Genomic DNA, 22,947 nt, shown 5'->3' with positions numbered 1-22,947 from the left:
TAACAAAAATTTCTGATTGTACTGTAGTGTCCCAAGTAAGGGCTCAGAGCCATGAATAAAACTGCAAATAAATAAAACTGCAAATAAATAAAACTGCAAAGAAATAAAACTACAAATAAATAAAACTGCAAAGATATAAAACTAAAAAGAAATAAAACTGCAAAGACATAAAACTGCAAATAAATAAAACTGTAAAGAAATAAAACTGCAAAGAATTAAATAAGCAAATAAATAAAACAGCAAATTAAACTGCAAAGACATAGTAATGCAAATAAATAAAACTGCAAAAGAAATAAAACTGCAGATAAAATAGAATTATAAATTAAACTGCAAATAGATAAAACTGCAAATAAATAAATCTGCAAAGAAATGAAACTGCAGAGATAGGGTAACTACAAATATTGCATGGAAAATATTAGTATATGTCATAATTTATATCACATCTTTGAAATATGTTATAAATTGTCATTTAGACATCATAAATTTGACTTGAAATGGCTCTTATAGCGGACCAAATTTCTGACAAGACACCACTAGTTCAACAGTATATAAAAGTGCTTCCTGTTGGCACAGAATTAAAATTCTCTAATTTACACGATAGTTGTGAAGTAAAATAAAAAATCAACCCTTTTAAAATAGTTTAAAAAGTACATTAATGCTAGACGCATACATCAATATGACATCATAAGTCTACTATAATTATATCCTAGACACTTAAATGGACAGACATTTCATTTAGTTTTTCGTGTATAAATTAAAGTGATATACGTTTGGCTACTGTAGGAAGCCGGGGATAATTTTACAGTATAACAGTATTGTCTTTCTACACATGGTTTTAGATTTGTACATAAATCAGGAGGATTTTGTATCCGGTACCATTTGAAAGTTGAAGAAATCTATACCTATTTTTTCTCACTTTCAAAAAAAAGAGTCGTATTACAGAACTGTGGTAGACCTTCTCCGGATATGTATGACCTCTCATTTGAGCCGCGTCATGACAAAACCAACATAATGGGTTTGCGACTAGCATGCATCCGCGCAGTCTGATCAGGATCCATGCTGTTCGCTTTCAGTTTCTCTACTTGTAATAGAGTTGGTAAGCGAACAGCATGGATCCTGATCAGACTGCACGGATTCGCACTACTGGTCGCAAACGCACTATGTTGGTTTTGTCATGACACGGCTCATTTATATAACATGGTCACATTTTTTTTTTTTTTTTTCAAAATAAGGTTGCTTACTTTATATATATAAATACACATGTATATATATATGAACCTTAAAGGGACTCGACTGAGGTTTTTTTGACATGAAAGGACTGGAAATAAATTTTTGAAATTAATGTGCCACTAGACCAATAACTTGTGTGCAAAATTTCAGATCATTCCCTTGCACCATTTTTCCAGAATAATTATTCTAATTGTGATCTCTTTTCACTCTAATTGGACTAAGAATATCACATAAAGACAGTTTTCAATTTATGCTGATCTGTATAAGAAATTCTATTATTTTTTTCTTTAGGCTTTTGGACCTCATTGGAGTTCCTTTAAGTTTCATTCCATTTTCTCCTATGTATCTCAAATGGTCATGGTTTGTTTTGTTTATAATTAAAGTGTTGGTATTTTTTAAAAACATTTTCAGGTTTTGCACCAATAGATGGGATGTGTAGTGAGTTGAGAAGTTGTATAGTAAATGAGGATACAGGACTCTCCACTGCTTTCACTGTTGCCCATGAAATGGGACATAAGTATGTATATACAAAATATAGATTTTTTCTAAAAAAACACAAGTTGTCTCCCTTACAATTTAAATCTTTTTGTTCCTATGATGTATCATGTTATTGTTAAGTAAATAAACCGTTCTCTCTCTCACTGTCAAAACTATATATGAGTGTAAGTTTGTACTACTAAGGAAAAATGAATAAAAATTGAAAGGTTAAATTTAGTTTTTAGATCTTACTTTATCTTAATCACTTTACAAGGAATCTAAACTTATATGAGTAAAAAAACTTAAAATCTAGCAAAATTTATGTACATCTGCTTTCGTATGTGAGTTATTTATATCAAACATTCAGCTCTTCAATTTGAAAGACATTGGTTTTGTAGGGACTTTGTCTTCTGCCCATGTAATGTATCAATAAGACTTTTCTTGTCAAAAGCTGAGAAATTACAACATATCCTTAATTTACTGCATTTAATGTAATTTTTAAAATAATTTAATTGCTAACATCCCTTACAAGAAGATGAAATAGTTGTACTCGAGATGGTTACACTATATCTTTATGGATATACATAAAAATCCTGATTGTTATTTCAGTTTTGGAATGATGCATGATGGGGATGACAATGTTTGTAAAGATGCCACTGGTTATATCATGTCACCTACCCTTTCAGCACAAAGTGGAACGTTCCACTGGTCTCCCTGCAGCAGACAATATATGAGAAATTATTTGAAGTAAGTTAATATGTAAAACTTGGTTGATGAAACTGTTATTGCACTGATCTATAGAGGATTTATTTAATGATACTGCGATATTTTTTCTTGTACAATAAACAGCTTAGCTCAATAAATTAACTTTTCATAGCAATTAATATCTTTTCACCCATATAAGCATATTAATTTACATGTTCAGTAGTAAGAAAATTTTTGAGTTAGAATCATCTTTAGCACAAAGTGGAATATTCCCACTGGTTACCAGGCATTAGTAAACACATGAACATTGAATTGTGGTTGGTGGATTCTACTAAGGTGCCTTAAATAATGCCTGTAAGTGGGGGGGTGGGGAGGGGGGGGGGGCTTAATGTCTTCTTAGCCAGTAAATTTACAAAGAAGTCATCATATGATATTTAGACTGTTAGTGTGATTAATATCCCAACCAAAAAGAAATAAGTGATATAGGACAGGGTCACTATTGAACATACATTTTTACAAATTTTTGTGTCTAGAGTTACAGTTATCATTATGAAATGTTCATTATTATTGTCATGATAATCAAATAATGAACATTTCATAATGATAACTGTAAAATTGTTTTGAGGAATTGGGGGCTACAATAAAACTTTTTGCATGACGACAACTATGACAACCCAGCAATCATTATACAATTTCAATATTGTATTGTAGTGCTGTGCAGTCGGAATGTTTGACGAGTCATTCAAGCGGAACAGCCGAACTCAAGTTTCCGAACAAGCAGCCCGGGGAGATATTCGATGCTGACACACAGTGTAAATGGCAGTTTGGCAGCCACTCTAAACAGTGCACCATTATATTTGGACGGGTGTGTAGCATACATGGCAGATCTACTTTGTATTTATTTACCAAATTTGATTCTACTTGTATGTCAAAAAGAAAGCAAATGTCTTAATTTAAGTTATACTCTACAATTACACAGCGGGTTTTGATTCTTTATGAAAATTATGAATCAGTAGTTTAAGTTACAGCTGGAGTGTCGGGTGTAAAATTTTGTTAAATTCTATATTGTTTGTAACAGACATCTGCATCTTAAGGTAACCTGAGTTGGTAAAGTAAAATTGTTGTTAAGCCTTTATTCACTGATTTCTTGAAAGATTTGTTACTTTTGCGAAACAAATCCATTAAAAAAAACAAACTTTTCTGCATAGTTAAAATGGAGCTTCAGAGGTAGTGTTTTGATTTTGAAAATAATTACTGTATATTAAATGGTGACATTTTTAATCGTCTGTTTAGAAGAAAAAGTCTAACTACATGTATAATGATTGCTGGGTTGTCAAGACAAGGGAAGTTATTCTGAAAGCTATATTTTATTTTGGAGTTATTCCCATTTGTTACTTACAGTTTTTAGTTAAGTAAGTAAAGATGGCCCATTTGAATTAACGTCTTCTTAAAAACAAATGAAATCGTGAATATACATTTCAATTATATAGGTGGACGTAAGGAAGTAATTAGCTACGTAGGAAAACATTTTAACATTGTATATACATGTATTTGTATTGAGATATATTCTTTTTTCAGGATCCATGTAAAAATCTGTTTTGTCACAAGAGGGCAGGGATGTGTGAGACGAAGTTTCTACCAGCAGCTGAGGGTACATCTTGTGGTAATGGTAGGGTAGGTAGGCACCATTTGTAAATGTATTTTCCCTCTGTGCTTCTCATAGATGTAAAAAGTGGCATCCTTGGCCTAGCGGTAACGGTTACAGGTATTTAGTAAGAAACAACACTGTTCCACACAGTCATATTTTTGGGGTGTCAGTAGCTGAATGGTTAAAACCTTTGACTTCATACCACTTTTCCCTCACTGCTATGGGTTTGAATCCCACCAGGGACTTTGAGGTTAGAATCCCACCAGGGACTTTGGTTTCATGTATGTGAGAAAAGCTATCCAACTAGCCTAATTATTTCACATCAGTGGAAAAAATCTATTCAGGTGCCTGTTTGTGCCTGAAATAATGCATTGAATGGCATGTGAGGTCTTCCTCCATCTGTAAAGCTGGAATGTTGCCATATAACCTCTACTGTGTTAGTGTGAGACAAAATCGTACCCTTACAACCATGCATTCAAAACTCGCAAGGAAAGTTGACTTCTTTTAATGTGACAGTGCTATTCATCTTGATCACTGATATTCTCCGGTACTAACTCATGCCAAAATCATTATATGAATATGCCATATAATGCGTCTTCCCCCAGTAGTAGAGCTATCAATGTTTTTTGCTTTTTTGCCACATGACTAATACATGCGGCTTGATTTCCCTTGCTGCTGAGGGGTTGCCTGAACGGGTTGAGGCATCAGAAATGCAGCCATCGTTCAAGCCTGTGTGATAATGTGAGGAGACTAAATAAGTTCAAATTATTGGAGTGTGTGCATCTCTAAGCTCCAGCAGGTGAGGTGGTTTTGACCCCTGGTGTTGCTTTAAGTTTGTAACACCTGAGGTCAGCCAAAATCATCTTTCCTATCTCAGCGCCATATGACATATACTGTGTTGGTGTGCAATAAAACCAAAAATACAAAATGTGTCTAGACAAATGCAATAACTACTAATGTTAATGTTTGTGAATATGTATCTATCTCTGAGTAAGCTTTACTGTTGTTTTCTGGTGTTTTCTTTGTTTTTGTTTTACTTGGTGTAGGTTGTCAAGTTGTTAAACATGTTATATATTGTATTGCATTTTTAATATGTAATCATTCGCAAATATAGTTCTATAGTAATGTAAAATTTGTAGGACATCTTCTGTGCAGGCTGGCTCTATACTGATGGCAAAGGTTAAAACATCATAAGTTATAAAATTGAAGATACATTTCCCAATTTTCAAGTATTAGAAGATTAATTTTATTTTTACAAAAACTACAATACATTATGTATTCTTTCCTATTGAATGAAGTATTAATGCCACATGTTGTACTCATATTATAATATAATGTTGTAATGTAATGTAATATTTGATTATATGAAATATCCATCTTGTAAATCCTACACGAGTTCCATTCTTGCCTGATGCCTTAAATAATGCATGGAGGTGCACCTTAAATTAGAGGTTTTCCTCTACCAGTAAAGTTGGAAAGTCACCTTATGACTTATTCAGCTTTGTGCAATGTAAAACCCAACCAAAAAACTTCATTTATTAAATAAACATATTGATAATGATACAATTTAATACATAGTTATTTAACAGGATCAGTTTTCTAATTTCAGTGGTGTCAGCAAGGTCAATGTGTGAGATATGGAAAATCTGGCCCGACCCCTATAGATGGATGGTGGACGGAGTGGGGACAGTGGTCACACTGTTCAAGGTCATGTGGTGGTGGTATCAAAACAAGGAAAAGAGAGTGCAACAATCCAAGGTATAAATTGTTTTTTCTCTTATGTTCATAATATTGATGGAATAATTTAATAAATCCTTTGTCCAAAAAAAAAAAAAAAAAATTCTGAAAAACAGTTTTTCACTTGCCTTAATGCTTATGAATAGAAAACTGGATATTGACAGCCAAATTCTATTTCACTATCAATATTGCTTATTTAAAGGGACTCCACTGAGGTTTTCCAACAAGACGGGCCTGGAAACAATTTTCAAATATTAATGTTCCATTAGTTGCAGGTCTAGACCAATAAGTTATTATAACTGTGCAAAATTTAACTACACAGCAAAACTTCTTTCTTGAAAGCTAACTATTGAAAATTTCTCAATGAAATTTTAGTCATAATTTCTTTAATCAACATATTTCTATGATGCCAATTATGAATATCTGTTTAGTGAATAATTTATATGAATTTATATAATAGACCCCAATATGGAGGGAAGAACTGTCAGGGGCCTGACTCTACCCATAAGATGTGCAACCTGCATGTAAGTGGACAAATTATTATTTTAAAAATAAAATATTGTAAACAGTTTCATCTTTTACCAGCTTTATGTAACCCAAACTTAAATTCTGCCTGTGAAAGGTCAATATTAGTTCGGATTTATTAATTAGAAAAAAAACTGCTTAACACTCATTAGAAAATAGCTGCACAGGATTCTTTTTGTACCTGTATTAATAGATATAGTTATGAAAGGAAAGAAAATTTTGTAATGGCTAGGGGCACTGTGGTAGACTTTAATTATAGTGATTGACCAATAATTTATGATGAATAATGTTTAGGATAAGATATGAAAACAACCTAAGTTATATAAAAACTGCTCCACTCTTTTTATAAATTGACCTCTACTTATCCATTCTGAACGATATTCTGAACGATATTCTGAACAATATTCTGAACAATATTCATAAAAATTTCCATGAGTCATATGGATTATTGACTATTTTTGCTTAGTGAAATATAAAACTGACCACAAATTATAGCAAAATATAAAGTTATTTTGAGTAAAACCTGAGCACTCGCCATTTACACTTGGCTGGGCATAATGTCATTTTAAAGGTTTGTCTTGATTAAGAAGGTCGATCTATCACAGATTTTCATAGCCTCTATGTCATGTTATAGGAATGTGAAGGAAGGGAGCAGAATTTCCGTGCATTACAATGTGAGCAACTTGTGCAAGAGAATTTCCGAGGCTGGAGTTACAGGTGGCGAGGACATAGACAACAAACTGCGATAGACGGTAAATCTTTAGTTATATTGGTATACTACATGCAAATTTTTGTTTGATACTTTATTGGGTTCAAACAATGTTAAGGCTGATGATAAAACTGTTACAGGGAGATGTTGTCTAGTGGTAAAGGTATCTTTCTCTCAATCATGGGATCATGGGTTTAAAGTTTATAGGAGAACAACCAAGTTTCCTCTAAATTCAGGGCTGCCAACCGCAAATTGCAAAATCAGAGGAAAATACGCTGGGGGTCAAGGGGGCTGCGCAAGCCCCCTTTGCGGATCCAAAGTAGAGTCCTGGTGGGTGCCCAGGGGGCAAAGCCCCCTGCAGCTCCTGGATTCTGATGATTTGGTATGCCCTAAAATCAATTTCCTGGACTCTAAATTTGACTTCCTTGGTTGCCTTTAAAGCCATTCAAAGACACTTTAGTTGGACTTCAGGTTTTCATCAGCCCTCAAAACAAATATCCGACATTTTGACGCATTTTTACAACAGACAAGAGCAACAATGTAAACTTAATTTGATTGGTTATTCTAAAATAGAATGCCGGAAAAGACTCGATTTGACCAATGAGAAAAGTGCTTACAGACGTACCATAGGCGGCTAGCGTAACGATAAAAGCAGAAGCGTGCCGGTTTTTGGGTACTGTATAAAATATGACGAATGAATTTATTATACCCCCAAAAACGAAGTTTGGGGGGGGTATATAGGAGTCACCCGGTGGTCGGTTGGTTGGTCGGTCGGTCGGGCGGGCGGTCGGTCGGTCGGTTGGTCGGTCCAGACGTCCGTTGCATTTTCCTTGTCCGGAGCATAACTTGAAGACTAATGGTTAGAATTCAATATAACTACATACAATGGTCAAGCACATTGAGAGGAAGTGCAGTGCACAAGAACCATAACTCTATCTTGACTAATTACAGAGTTATTGCCCTTTGTTACTTTTCCTTGTCCAGGGCATAACTTGAAAACTACTGGTTGGAATTCAAAACAACTTCATACAATTGTCAAACACAATAAGGGAAAGTGCAGTGCACAAGAACCATAACTCTATTTAAAGTAATTGCAGAGTTATTGCCCTTTGTTGCTTTTCCATTGTTTTTTTTTGTCCGGACCATAACTTAAAAACCAATAGTTGGAATCCAATATAACTACATACAATGGTGAAGCACATTGAGAGGAAGTGCTGTGCATAAGAACCATAACTCTATCTTGACTAATTACAGAGTTATTGCCCTTTGTTACTTTTCCTTATCCGGAGCATAACTTGAAAACTACTGGTTGGAATTCAAAACAACTTCATACAATTGTCAAACACAATAAGGGGAAGTTCAGTGCACAAGAACCATAACTCTATCTAAAGTAATTACAGAGTTATTGCCCTTTGTTGCTTTTCCATTGCTTTTTGTTTTGTCCGGACCATAACTTGAAGACTAAAAGTTGGAATTCAATATAACTACATACAATGGTCAAGCACATTGAGAGGAAGTGCAATGCATAAGAACCATAACTCTATCTTGACTAATTACAGAGTTATTGCCCTTTGTTACTTTTCCTTGTCCGGAGCATAACTTGAAAACTACTGGTTGGAATTCAAAACAACTTCATACAATTGTCAAACACCATAAGGGGAAGTGCAGTGCACAAGAACCATAACTCTATCTAAAGTAATTACAGAGCTATTGCCCTTTGTTACTTTTTCATTGCATTTTTTGTCTGGACAATAACTTGAAGACTAATGTTTGGAATTCAATATAACTTCATACAATGGTCAAGCACATTGAGAGGAAGTGCAGTGCACAAGAATCATAACTCCATCTTGAATAATTACAGAGTTATTGCCCTTTGTTACTTTTCCTTGTCCAGAGCATAACTTGAAAACTACTGTTTGGAATTCAATACAACTTCATACAGTTGTCAAGGACATTAAAAGGAAGTGCAGTGCACAAGAGCCATAACTCCATTTTGACAAAATACAGAGTTACTGCCCTTTGATACTTTTCCTTGTCAGGAGCATAACTTAAAACGTACTGGTTGGAATTCAAAACAACTTCATACAATGGTCAAGCACAATAAGAGGAAGTGCAGTGCACAAGAACTATAACTCTATCTTCAGTATTTATAGAGTTATTGCCCTTTGTTCCTTTTCTTTGTCTTTCTGGACTTCTTACAGAGTAATTTAATTAAACTTCATAAATGGCCAACCACATTGAAAGGAAATGCAACATACAAGAACCACAACTATCTTTAATTGCCCACAACCATAACTCTATATTTCAATTCTTTTACAAGGTATTCTGTTACTAGTAACATCCTCATTTCCGAAGCAGTCTTGTGGGGGTATTAATCACATTTAGTACTAGTTCTAGTTGTCTTTGTCGAATTTACATCGATCTCAAAAATGACCCAGGAGCTCACGAAATCCACAGATTTCAGCGAATCCGCGGAAAATCGGCAGCCCTGTAAATTATTTCCAGCACAAGAGTGGTTTTAAAGAGTCTCGACCTTTCTTCACAATGAAGTTAAATTAGAAATGATAAAATATTGTATAAAGATTTTAGCATGAACAAAATATGTAAGAAAAATTTAGTTTTCATGCCATAAGTAAGTGTTATCTTATTTGTTCATGTCAAGAGGTTTTTATTTTTTCACCACTCTAAATAATGTTTGTTAAGTGTAGAGACTCCACGGGTTATGATACCTATTTTTGTGCTTATTTTTGTATAAGTTGTCTCCCTTTATCATTTGATTTAAGTTCTCCCTGAAGTTGTTGATATTAATTGTCTTCCTTTACTGTTGATATCAATTGTCTTCCTTTTATATTTTATAGTAATTTTCTCCCTTTAACTGTTGATATAAGTGGTCTCACTTCAACTATTGACTTAAGATGTCTCTCTTTAAGTTTCATAGAATTGGCTCCCTTTAATTGTCCCCCTTAAATTGATGTGAAAACATGTTGCTAAATTACAATACTGAATAATATTTTCAGCTGAAGATGAATGTAAGCTGTATTGTAAGGCAGATGGGTACAATTTTTACTATGCCATGCCAAGGGAGGTAACTGATGGAACTAGGTGTAATGACTATACTACAGACATTTGTGTCCAGGGAAAATGTCAGGTAAGATAACTCTTCTATATTTTTCATGATATTTAAATCAACTTATTCCAGGATGGTGGCTATATTACCTTACAGTAAAGACCACATAAATTTATAGTTTTTTTTCAAAAGTTAAATCTTGAAACATCATTGAATGTTTTCATTTTGAAAATTCCTCACATTTCTTCAAGGTCATGATTGTTAGTCACTTACCAAGACTCTTGATATTATTAATGGAAAATGCCTGAATTATACATACTTGCGGACCTAGAAAGGATTCCTGGTTAATGTTTCGAAGTTTTACTTCTATCTCCGTAACTGCTTAATTTTATATTTGTGAAATATCGGTAATACATGTAGATATCTGCCATTTCAGTTGTACATCACTGTCAGCTTGTTTTGTGGAACAGTCGCAGGAAACAAAATATAATTATTAATTTCAGTCAACAGTAATTCTAGCCTATTTAAATACTCTTCAAAGTGGAGGTTATGCATTAGGTGGTGGGGGGTAGACTACCTTAACCCTTTCCCTCATGAGCATATTGTGAAAAATGGCTGTTTTCATTGAAAAGCCTCCTGTTACAAGTTCAAACTGCTATGAAACTATGAAAAATGTTTCTATACTAAACAAACTTGGCACAAATGTTGACTGGACCATTGCCTGTGTAACGACATGCTCAGTCTTAAATTTCCTGTTACCATGGCAACAAGGGGACATCTCAAAATTGCCAAAAATCACTATTTTGCCTTGACTTTTTCCATCAAAATTGATTTTAAAGTGCTGCAACTTATCAATGGATTGAGATAGAGTCAAAGGCTTTTCAGCGTTGGTTACACGTTACCTTATGATCGACCTGGGGTAATTTTTAGCTCTCAAGTTCAAATTTTTCTTGGCGATGAGGGGGATTGCTGCCCCCTTCAAACCCCCCAAACAGAAGGGGGCACATCCCCCTTCTGGCAACCCCCTGATGTATCTTTTGGATGGGGGGCGGCGCCAAAAAAGTGCTCACTTTTTTAGCAACATTTCTCAAACAAAAACATGTGTTTGGGGTCCAAATAGGACATTTTTTTCACTGTTTGAGACCTTAAAGAGGGGGGGGGGGGGTCAAAAGTGTGTTGTTTCGCATATATATGAGGTAAAGGGTTAAGAGGTTGAAAGTTAAGTTTCATTGTCAAGCTATGGTATTTTATGTTGTATTATGTCGTCATTTATTGTATCATCCTGTACTGTTTCAGCATGTTGGTTGTGACCTGATTGTTGGATCATCAGCTAGGAAGGACAGATGTGGTGTTTGTAGGGGAGACAACTCTACTTGTAAAATAGTGGAAAATACATTCACACAACAGCCTAGAAAAAATGGTAACTTTATCATTCTATATAAAATTCCTGTTTATAAAAGATGAAAAATGTGCTTTGAGAATTTTTTTTTTACAATGTCATACTGTAAATTACAAATTTTTGTTTGGGATTAAATTTTCGCTTGTTTGATGAATTTAATACTGTCTTGAAAACAAATAAATACAAAGTATTATGGTATCATATAAATTTAACGGAACTAAAGGTATAAATATCGGAATATACAGCCTAGCCATTTTAAATTCAAAATGTTGATTTTTCTTAAAATGTTGTTATTCCCAAAATATTGCTTTCACAGTAATCAAAGGAAACAAAAGGAACTTGCATTATTGTAAGATGTTTTTTTGTTTAATGGTCATATTGTTTTTGTCTATAATTATTAATATATATTTTTAACTATAAACCTGGCCATACCATCTTTATTAAATCTGTAAGCTAGAGTCTGATTTTTGAACAGAACTGAATTTACTGAATGATGGTCCAATCAGTATCAACTTTTCAATATTTTAAATTTCACCATGATTTTATACAATATCAGAAACAGATTGGCTTTGAGGTTTTGTGTTTTAGCAGTTGTGTCAACATTCAGGAAAACTATGTAAGTTCTTTTGTCTAGGTAAAAAGCAACAACACATTTAGGCAACATTTGCACATGTTCTTAAAGATAAACTAGCCATATTAAAGTGTTCACATATTTTTATCTTACTTTAGCATATATGGGTGTGGTATACTTACCCAGAGGGTCAAGTAGTATTAAGGTAGAAGAGGTGGGTATTGCCCGTAGCAATTACCTGGCTTTACGAGACAGGCATGGAGAATATCATCTGAACGGAAACTGGAAACTTGACCCAGAGGGAGTGTACAGTATAGCCGGGACCAAGTTTATTTACCGACGACCTTACAACTTTCCCGAGTCACTAGTCGCTGATGGACCTATACAAGAAGATTTGGTGTTAGAGGTAAGACAAGTGTGGGGAGTTTATTGTTTGTATTTTCAGCTGTAAAGATGTCTAAGGCAAAAATATTTGGCACTGTAGGTTTTGATTTGAGAACCAATTGGTAGATCATGTAGTCATGCAGAATATACTTAGACAATCAGATATCTTATATATCAGATTAAGTTTTTAAATATATATTTTTCTTACTTAAACAGTTATTGATTATGATGAAATACCATTAATTGAGCTGGATTATGATGAAAATTAATAGAGAAAACAAGAATCCCTAAAGAATGTCAAAAACAGCAAAATTGAAAATGTCACAGGTTCTGTTTTATTGAAGCAACCACACCCCCTAACTGGAAACTTGTATCAAACATACTTTAGTATACGCCCTGGATAAATGTTACTAGTGTTATATCAGGAACAATTGCTGTGACCCACAGAAGGGGTGGATTCTGTGTAGAGGGAGAAACTTGATACATTAGATCAATTTACCCCTTAATAATATATATATGGAATAACATTCCAAAGCTTTTTTAACAGTACATGTTTTTCATTCATGGTCATCAAAGTAGGTCTGTAGCAACATTTTGTATGTATCTTGTTAACCAGGTTTTCTGAAGGAAAAAACTGATTATAAGATTGAGATATGTTGATGGGCGGGTAGGTGGGCGGACGTAAACAGTTTCTTCTGTGCGCAACTCCTCCTACATTTCTCAAGGGATTTTGACGGAACTTTCACAGAAGCTTTGTCATGAAGTGCCCTGGCGTGTATTGTCTGGCTTTAGAGATTCGATAATGTTTGACTTAAATATGGCCCTTTGTTTTTTTCCTTATATGGCATATATAGTGAACAATTTCTTCTGTGCTTAACTCCTACATTTTTCAAGGGATTTTGATGGATTTTTCACAGAAGCTTGTCATAAAGTGCCCTAGGGCATATTGTCAGGGTTTTAAGATTCGATAATGTTTGACCTAATTATGGCCTTTTGTTTTTTTTTTCCTTATACATGTATGTAATACATAGTGAACAATTCTTCTTTGTGCAACACCTCCTACATTTCTCAAGGGATTTTGATTACATAAGGTTTGACCTAATTATGGCCCTTTTTTTTTTCTTCATATATGTATTATATATTGTAATATTATTTTAATCACAACTACAACATTTAATCCAACTTTATAGAGTTACTGAATGGAATCCATCTGTCTTTTTCATAAAGTGTTCTGGCCCTACGGTATTCTGGCCCAAATTTTTAGTGTTTTAGGATTTAAACAGATTTTACAGAGTTATGGCCCTTGTAAATCTGGTTTTGTCACATTGCGATGTTTTTTGTAGTAATTAAGTCAAACTGGATATTTTCTTTAAAGGTATTGATTCAATCAGAGAACCCTGGCATTCACTACAGTTTCACCGTGCCTAGAAATCAGAACTATAATCCTCCATCATTGTACAACTTTACTTGGAGTGTTGTACTCACTGAGTGCAGTCAACAGTGTGCCGGAGGTAAAATGTTTACATTATAATTCCTGTTTTAAATTTTGATATTTTTTCTCATGTAACCTTAAATGTTGAATAGGTTTTCTACTTAGCACATTGAGGAGTGTGTTGGATTTATGATTCAGGAATAGCTCAGGTTTGATCCCTAGGGGAGCCGAGGTTTCTCTGTGACCTTTGATATCGAACATTCAATCTAATGATCAAATGAGCCGTGTCATGACAAAACCAACATAGTACGTTTGCAACCAGCATCAATCCAGACCAGCCTGCACATCCGCGCAGTCTGATCAGGGTCCATGCAGTGTTCGCTTACAAACTCAATTACAAGTAGAGAAACTGATAGCGAACCGCATGGATCCTGATCAGACTGCAAGGATGCGCAGGCTGGTCTGGATCCATGCTGATGGCAAACACACTATGTTCGTTTTGTCATGGCATGGCTCATTTGTTTTGCACTTCTGATCCAAAAAGCATATAGGATAATATTTGGTCACTTGTGGAGAAATTGCTTTTTACTGGTTAATTAATAAGTTTTCCAGGAAAGCCAGTTAGGTGCACCGATCACGGAGATGTGGCCAAAGATTGTAATGAAATCAGCATAAAAACCAGATAAACAAAAACCATGAAGAAATTTTTTGAAAAAAGTGTGTTCAATGAGGAAAAAAAGAGTGATGTGATTTCCTTCCTTTGCTGTTCCAAGTGTTTCTGGTGTTAATAAGTTCATTTGTTATATCATAATAATCATTCTTGCATTTAAAATCAGAGAAGAAAACATGAATAATAAATAACAGATAAAATTATGCAAGCACAGTCATGCTGTTGTTTCATGTTTTTTAATATGCATGACTCAGGTTGCCATTATGACTCTGGTTGTTTTATTATCAGAATACAACTGTTAAATGACATAGCACTAACCAGTAATGTTCAAGCATATGGGAAGCATGGAGAAATCTAAATTCCAAAACCAATTAAATTTATGTTTTTTTCCATGTCCAAAATTGTTAGAATTTTTGTTTTCTCCCTTCTGAAACAGGTGAACAGATTGTTACGGCTCATTGCCATAGAGACAAGGGAGTGGAAGTGGACCCGGCTTATTGTGCCAGAGAGCAGAAACCAGGAACCGGAACTTATCCTTGTAATACTCAACCATGTAGGCCAAGGTCAGTCCATGTTTTTTTACATAAACTGTTAACTTAAAACCTACTGAATTTATGTCATGGATTTAACCTGCTTAAAATTTCGAATAGTCCATTTAGATTTAAATGAATTAAAATGAAAAAATGCAGGCCGGCATAGCTCAGTGGGTTACAGCGCTAGACTTGTAGTCTTGACATTTTGGGTTGAATTCCCTAGCTGGCCAACTAAATTTACTAATCAATCTTTCCGATGAGACTTTGAATCTTGTCCATGGAATGAGTGCCTAAACACTTGGCATGCTAAAGAACCAGGAGAACCTTCTGGAATTGGTGCATCTTTCTGTTCTTAAATCTAAACTGACTTATACTCTTCTGGAGGACTCGCCCATTATACCAGCAACCGGTGGCGAGTATAAAAAAAACTGCCTTATTTCTGTCATTGGATTTGATGATTTTTCTTTTCCAAATACCACTACTTCATTTTTTTTTAATGAATAGCAACATTAGAAATTAATACATTCAAAACATCAAAATCTTTTAGAATTTCAGATAGTATTTTTGGATTATCCCTGAACATGCTTGAATATCTTAAATGGACTGGTCCCACTTCCATTTTTGTAACTGTCCATTATCAATTTTAGGGATATTAATTTGAATATTTAAAATTTGTCAGCCAACAGTAAAGAGCCTGGTCAGACTGCACGGATGTGCAGGCTGGCCTGGCTCTATACTGGGTGCAAAGACTTTATGCTTTCGCGTCCAGCACTTAAAGGGTTAAGAATACAGCTACTTTCCTATATAATGTTATAAGGGGATGATTAAGAAAAATTAAGATTTTTTTTTCCAAGGAATCGCTAAAGCTAGATTTTCAATGCATATATTTTGTTATTATGTAACTATATGCAAAGGAGAAAAGTCAATAAATACTGCTGTTAAAAAGACAATAATCACAACATTAAACTGAATCATAAAATATTTACATGAAATTAACATATGTATACATATATATATCGGGAGATGCTTTGGTAGTTTAGCACGGAGGAAGGTAGTCTAGTACTGGTGTAACTCTCCAGGAACAATGGTTAGGAAACTACCCGCCTATATGACTGAAATACTGTCGGGAAAAGGCGTAAAATGAAACAAACAAACAAACAAACAAACATATATATATATATGTATACTTATAGAATATGTTGGACAACTATATTGCAACTTTTTATTGTGTGTTACTATTCTATTTTCTTATTACAGATGGTTTGGCGAGCCATGGAGTATGTGTCACAAATCTTGTGGAGGTGGTCATCAGAAACGTAAAATATACTGTCTACAGAAACTATCTAAGACAGAAGATAGGAGAGTACCCAGAAAGTACTGTGATGCTGAACAGAAACCTGTTAGGAAGAGAGAATGTAACACTCATGAGTGTTCCCCTGTCTGGTACAAAAGCCCATGGTCACAGGTAAAGTTGACCTTTATGTTGCCGATTGGAACAAAAAGTAATCAGCCCTTGTCACCAGTATAGAGCCAGACCTGCCTGCACATTCATACAGTCTGACCAGGTTCAATACTGTTGGTAGCTTAAAGGCCCATTATGCCTAAAAATGCCTTTATTTTCATATCTCTTTTTCTTTGTAAGGGGGTTATTCTGGAATCAGCTTGTTAGTCTGGCTGTCCATCAGATTTCCTTGTCTGCCCAATTACTTAATATTCCTTTGGCGACAGTCTTCATATTTGGTATTGATATTGGTCATGATTTATAGATGACCCCATTAGATTTTGAGGTCACTGGGTAAAAGTTCAAGATCACAGAGGCCTTGACTAAAAAAAAAAGCTTGTCCGTTCAATAACTTAAGATTTCTTTAACCCACAGTCTTTATATTTGGCATTGAGGTTGGTCATGACCATAAAATGACTTCTCCTAATTTTGAAGTCACTGGGTCAAAGGTCAAAGTCATATGGACCTTTAGTTTGAAAAGCTTGTCCACTCAATTGCTTTGGTCAACAGTCTTCATATTTGGTATTGAGGTTGTTTTTGACTAGTAGATGACCCATATTGATTGCCAAGGTAACTAGGTCATTGGTCAAGGTCAGAAGGACCTTGACTAGAAAAAGCTTGTCCGCCCAATAACTTAAGAATCCTTTGACCCACAGTCTTCGTACTTGGCATGGAGGTTAGTCATGACCATTTGATGACTGCTATTGCTTTTGAGGTCACTGAGTCAGAGGTCAAGGTCACAGGGGCCTTGACTTCATAAAGCTTGTCTGCCCAATAACTTAAGAATCCTTTGACCCACAGTCTTCATATTTGGCAAGGAGGTTGTCCTTGAGCTCTAAATGATCACTGTTGATTCTGACAAAGCGGTATGCAGGGATATTCACACTATGACAGTCCCAGTTCTAGTTTTTAGCTCACCTGTCACAAAGTGACAGGGTGAGCTCTTGTGATCGCTTTTCGTCTGGCGTCCATCCGTCGTCCGTCCGTCGTCCGTAAACTTTTACTTTAAATGACATCTCCTCATAAACCACTAAGCCAATTTCGTCCAAACTTCACAGGAATGTTCCTTTGGTGGTCACCTTTGAAAATTGTTCAAAGAATTTAATTCCATGCAGAACTCTGGTTGCCATGGCAACCAAAAGAAAAAACTTTAAATATCTTCTTCTAAAAAATCCAAAAAGCTAGAGCTTAGATATTTGGCATGAAACATCTTCTAGTGAGTGTCTACCAAGTTTGTTCAAATAAAAGCCCTGGGGTCAAAATTGGCCCCGCCCCAGGAGGTCATTGATTTTCCCTATATGCATAAAGTAAAAACTTAAAAAATCTCCTTTTAAAGAACCCAAAGAGCTAGAGCTCAGATATTTAGGATAAAACATCTTCTAATGGGTGTCTACCAAGTTTGTTCAAATAAAAGCCCTGGGGTCAAAATTGGCCCTGCCCCAGGGGATCATTGATTTTCCCTATATGCAAATAGTAAAAACTTAAAAATTTTTTTTTAAAGAACCCAACAAGCTAGAGCTAAGATATTTAGCATGAAACATGTTCTAATGGATGTCTTACAAGTTTGTTCAAATAAAAGCCCTGGGGTCAAAATTGGCCCCACCCCGGGGGTCATTGATTTTCCTTATATGTGTATAGCAAAAAGTTAAAAAATCTTTTTTGAAAAAAAAACCAAATAGCTAAGGTTTAGATACTAAGCATGAAACATGTTCTAGTGAGTGTCTACAAAGTTTGTTCAAATAAAAGCCCTGGGGTCAAAATTGGCCTGCCCCGGGGGTCATTCATTTTTCTTATATGCATGGGTGCAAGTTTTCAGGCATATGCCTGAAGCTTAGGTTTTTTGTGACAAATTTCATCATGTTTTACTATAAGATTATGTAGGAAAATGATTATGAATTACAGTTTTCAGGTTTCTTCAAAATTTCAATTTGCACCCATGTATATATATGTGTATAACAAAAACTTAAAAAACTGGCCCTGCCCCAGGTGTGTCATTGTTTTAAACTATATGTGTAAAGAAAAAACTTGAAAAAATCGTCTTTTAAAAAACCCAATGAGCTAGACCTTAGATGTTTAGCATGAAACATCTTCTAATGGGTGTCTACCAAGTTTGTTCAAATGAAAGCCCTGGGGTTTAAACTGGCCCCGCTCCGGGGGCCTATATACAGGTGAGCGACTTCAGGGCCATCATGGCCCTCTTGTTTTTTGTGTTCTGTGAAAACTCAAAAAAATTACTAATCAGTCAATTATCTGATTCAGAACCATTTCTTGCTTCTGTTACATTATGGCAGTTGGTAGAGATAAAGCTATTAAGTATTTTGTATGAAAGTCAAAATACTACTTTGTTTACATTTGCTACTTATATGACAAATCATTTTACATTACACGCTATTTTCTTCAAGTAACAAACATCAAACATGCTCTTAAACCATTATTTATACATTGTAAAACTTGTGTGTCCACTTTCTAAAGAAGAAAAAAAATAATCATTTCTGAGGCATAACGTGCCTTGAATTTTTGTATTTTGATTTTGAAATTTCTTGAATTTTAAATGCACTGTTCCAAATTCAAAGCAGAGCAAATCCATTACACAAATTATAATATTTATAGGATTTTTATAGATAAAGTTGAACATTTGTTTACAGTGTTCAAAGAGCTGTGGTAAAGGGTTAATGTCAAGGACAGTTGTGTGTAGAAGTAAGACATTAAAGGGTCAAGTCATATATCCGGCTTCGATGTACGCTGGTGATCCGCAGCCGATCTCACAGAAAGGTTGCAGGCGTAGACGGTGTCCTGACCCAACAGCTAAATGGGCCAACACTGCATGGAGCCAGGTATTGAAATTACAAAAAATATTTTTTTAATTATTATGATTGTGCTTATATTGATTGTGCTTATATCGGATTATTTTCAAATTTTGTAGTTCAAGTTCTTCCAACCTGTAACTTATATATCATTCTTATGCCTCAGGGTCAAGAATTTAGTAATGCATCCATCTGTTAGAATGAAAAACAACAACACTTTTTACAAAGGATTTGTCTTTACCATAGAAATTCAGAAGTAATAGGACATATTGAAAATGACAAACAAAACATAACAAAACTGTTATTACCTGATGTTTTTGTTTTATTGGGTAACAATTATATCCTCCCTATGTATGTACATAGCTGAATATTACTATAATAAAATTTACTATCTTATCATTTCTACAATATTTTGCTATGTTATGTGTTCTTCAGTGCACAAGAACGTGTGATGTAGGCACGAGAACTCGAGCTGTTAAATGTATGAGGAAGACAGAGTCCGGGACTGTAATAATTACCAAAGAGAAACGCTGTAATCACCTAGATAAACCAGAAATAACCCTGACAGAGTCTTGTCAGGTTCAGGCGTGTCCAGAGCTACCAGAATGGTACGCCTCTCCTTGGTCGACTGTAAGTTGTCTTCAGCTTTTATACATGTAGTTGTCCGTGCAATCATTTTTTTGAGATTCTGAATTTCGGAAATTTACTCTTCATTTAGAAATAGAATACATGACTACACTTCAAATTTGTTGAGACCAGATATTTTATTTTTATATATAGTTGAATCCTGGAATTAGTAGTAATGATACTTACTGGTTAAGTATCTAATAAAGTTGGTTTAAAGTGTGAGATCTACCACAGTGATATGACCCAAAACATCTATTGAAATGGGCATAAAAACCAGTCAAAACAAACAAACATAATCAATCTCAATGCCACAGGTATACAGTATAGAAATAGCCAGGAATCAAAGTGATTTGAAGAAAAATTCATAAGTTATTTGAAAACAGTTTTATCTAAATTTTATTATTTTGTCACCTTAGTGCAGTAGAGGATTAACTCCCATTAAATAATATCAGGAGTTAACCTGTTACAGCATTAAGGTGGCGATTTTATTTTAATATTAAAGTAATTTTCTTGTTTTTAGTGTTCAGTGTCGTGTGGACGTGGTCAGCAGACGCGACTGGTTCACTGTATGCATCAAAAGTACAGAAAGCTTGCCACTAACTGTGACCAGTCTGTCAAGCCTCTAGCGAAACAGAGCTGCTTTCAGAAAAAATGTTTGGATCCAGGTAAAATTTGTATCTAGTTGATATATGCATATTCCTTGCTTATCATATCAGAAGTGCTGTAGAGGGAGCTATAGTGCTATAAGCATTATTTTGAAGAGAATAACTATAAAAAACATTAGCTCCTTCCCTCCTAGTCAAATCATTTTAGAGAAAATAAGGCAGATAATCTTCTGGACCAAAGTGGCATAGCTAATAGACGTACTGTTTGGCCTTTGTGGCTGAGTGGTTAAGATTGTCAACTTCAACTTACTTACCCTGTTTTGCTGTGGGTTCGAATCCTGTCTTAGACTTGGGATTCTTTCTTGTGAGGAACCCATCTAGTAAGCTAAATAAAAATAAGTAGTCCTACTAGTAGTTTTTACCTGAGATAATGTGCAGGGGGCACCTCAAGTCTTTCTTAATCAATAAAGAATTGGTGTCACATGAAACCTGACATATTGAAGGAGAATGTTGGCTTTGTGGTTAAGGTGACTGCCTCTCAACCCAGGGATCATGGGGTGAGCCCTTATCAGGTCACAACAATGTTTGTTCATATGACACCAATACTGGTTGGTTCCTGGAAGCTGACTCACAAGTGATTTATATAAGTTGTTAGAACTTGTTTTGCAATCAGGCTTCAAGAGATCTGTTTAAACCTAATCCCAACAAATTTAATCATCATACTTTGGTAAACATTATCAAATACAGTGGAATTTTAATGAGGTGTCCACCTCGACTGGCCAATTTTATCAATGTGTCAAAGTAAAATGTCCGTCTTGATTTTTTTAAAATTTTTTTATAAAAACCTACAGATGAGTTGACATTTTATGTGTCGAATTTTTCAATGTGATTTCTCAAAAGTTCAATTTACCATTAATATGTCAAAGTTCTGGGATTATTTTGAAACCTTCAATCTCGAGACATTTTTTAGTTCTTTTCTGGTCGCAAAGATGATTTCCAATCACTTTGTGTGACAGGTGTTAATTACACAGCAGTGTGTTCTAACAGCCTTTATATAACTTAACATGTGTGATAAAATGCTCTAATTGTTATCATTCAAATTGTTGTAGTTGTGTTTGAAAATCATAAGACAGTATGATTTAGTTCTGTTTGCAAAGTACCGTGACTCTGTGTCGCATGATAATCACACAGGATATGTTTACTTTTATATAAGCTGATTTAGTTATCTCCCGTCCCTTTTGTTACACCTTTTGTAACTCGCTTGTAAACGTTGAACGCTCGTAATATTTTCAATAAATTAAAACCAATTCATGACTAACAAAAGTTCTACTGTAATATCTCCAAACATCATTTCGTCTTTCAACAAGCTTCCGACATAATATGAAGAAGAAGAAGAAGAAGAAGAAGAACTTTTTATTTGCACTAAAGCCCTAAAAAGAGCAATTGACAAAGCATCAATATATATACATACACAAATATAAACATAGCAATACGTGACAAGAAGTCGAGATGGCATGTGTATTCACGTGAAATAATTCTTTGGTAAATGGAAAAGTAGCTCATACACTTTAAGCTGATTCACTGTGCTATCTAAAATTAATATGTGATGATCCTTAAAGAAATTTAAATGAACTAAAGGCTGAGCACTTTTGGATCTAGCATATTTGTGGTTAAATAAACTGTATCTAGTGTTTAGATTTTAACATGTTTTATTTGTTTTCGTTTCAGGTCCTTCGTGTTTTGACGAGTTTTCATGGTGTCATCTCGTGCCGAAACACAAATTATCTGTAATCAATTCTTTCTACGGGACCAAGTTGTTGTCTCTCTTGTCAAACAAAAGATGATGATTGCTTCCATTAGATATTTGAGGCGGACAGCCTGTACTTATAAACTGCATATTGATGGAAACTCGCATTATTTTCTTATTATGCCATTATTTAATAATAAAAAATGCAATTCTTCTATGATTCATACTCAAACAGTGCCAAGCAATTGTTGTAAGAATAGATTAATAGTTAGCAAAAAATTTGTTGATGTGTTTTTAAAAAAACTGTTTGGTGTTTTCCGCACTGATGAAGGTTATTATTTTTGAGGAAAATAAAACTGGAAGGCGTCTGCCATAACGTTGGCATTCAATTTTGTTCAGATTTTGCATGCAAGTTGGTCTCTCCAAAACTGCTAAAAGGGAATGGGTTGAAACTTCAACACTTATTTGAGAGCATAAAAGGTCACTGTCCAAGGTCAATGGCATGTATCAGACATGGATTTTGACAAAATTATTGTCCTTTTGAACTTAAAGAAAAAACTACATTATCCACATCAA

The 22,947-nt window shown here is 34.7% G+C and overlaps 1 protein-coding gene across 1 annotated transcript in view; it reads left to right on the top strand.

The window, feature by feature from the left end:
* The window catches only part of LOC132741887 (A disintegrin and metalloproteinase with thrombospondin motifs 18-like), a 96,836-nt gene extending 74,368 nt beyond the window's left edge, over positions 1 to 22,468 (top strand). The window contains exons 8-24 of the mRNA XM_060730152.1: positions 1,642 to 1,747; positions 2,317 to 2,454; positions 3,124 to 3,277; positions 3,991 to 4,086; positions 5,670 to 5,818; positions 6,258 to 6,321; positions 6,957 to 7,074; positions 10,049 to 10,179; positions 11,395 to 11,518; positions 12,227 to 12,474; positions 13,828 to 13,963; positions 14,991 to 15,117; positions 16,345 to 16,552; positions 19,234 to 19,422; positions 19,828 to 20,022; positions 20,540 to 20,684; positions 22,353 to 22,468. Coding sequence (XP_060586135.1) covers positions 1,642 to 1,747; positions 2,317 to 2,454; positions 3,124 to 3,277; positions 3,991 to 4,086; positions 5,670 to 5,818; positions 6,258 to 6,321; positions 6,957 to 7,074; positions 10,049 to 10,179; positions 11,395 to 11,518; positions 12,227 to 12,474; positions 13,828 to 13,963; positions 14,991 to 15,117; positions 16,345 to 16,552; positions 19,234 to 19,422; positions 19,828 to 20,022; positions 20,540 to 20,684; positions 22,353 to 22,468 — 2,444 coding nt within the window. The remainder of the gene's footprint in view (positions 1 to 1,641; positions 1,748 to 2,316; positions 2,455 to 3,123; positions 3,278 to 3,990; positions 4,087 to 5,669; positions 5,819 to 6,257; positions 6,322 to 6,956; positions 7,075 to 10,048; positions 10,180 to 11,394; positions 11,519 to 12,226; positions 12,475 to 13,827; positions 13,964 to 14,990; positions 15,118 to 16,344; positions 16,553 to 19,233; positions 19,423 to 19,827; positions 20,023 to 20,539; positions 20,685 to 22,352) is intronic.
* The last annotated feature ends 479 nt before the right edge of the window (positions 22,469 to 22,947 follow it).

Source organism: Ruditapes philippinarum, unplaced genomic scaffold (assembly GCF_026571515.1).
Source record: "Ruditapes philippinarum isolate M1 unplaced genomic scaffold, ASM2657151v2 ctg1339_1_1_1_1, whole genome shotgun sequence".
Taxonomy (NCBI): domain Eukaryota; kingdom Metazoa; phylum Mollusca; class Bivalvia; order Venerida; family Veneridae; genus Ruditapes; species Ruditapes philippinarum.
The sequence above is the reverse complement of the archived record's forward strand: the minus strand, read 5'-3'. Positions and strand labels throughout refer to the sequence as shown.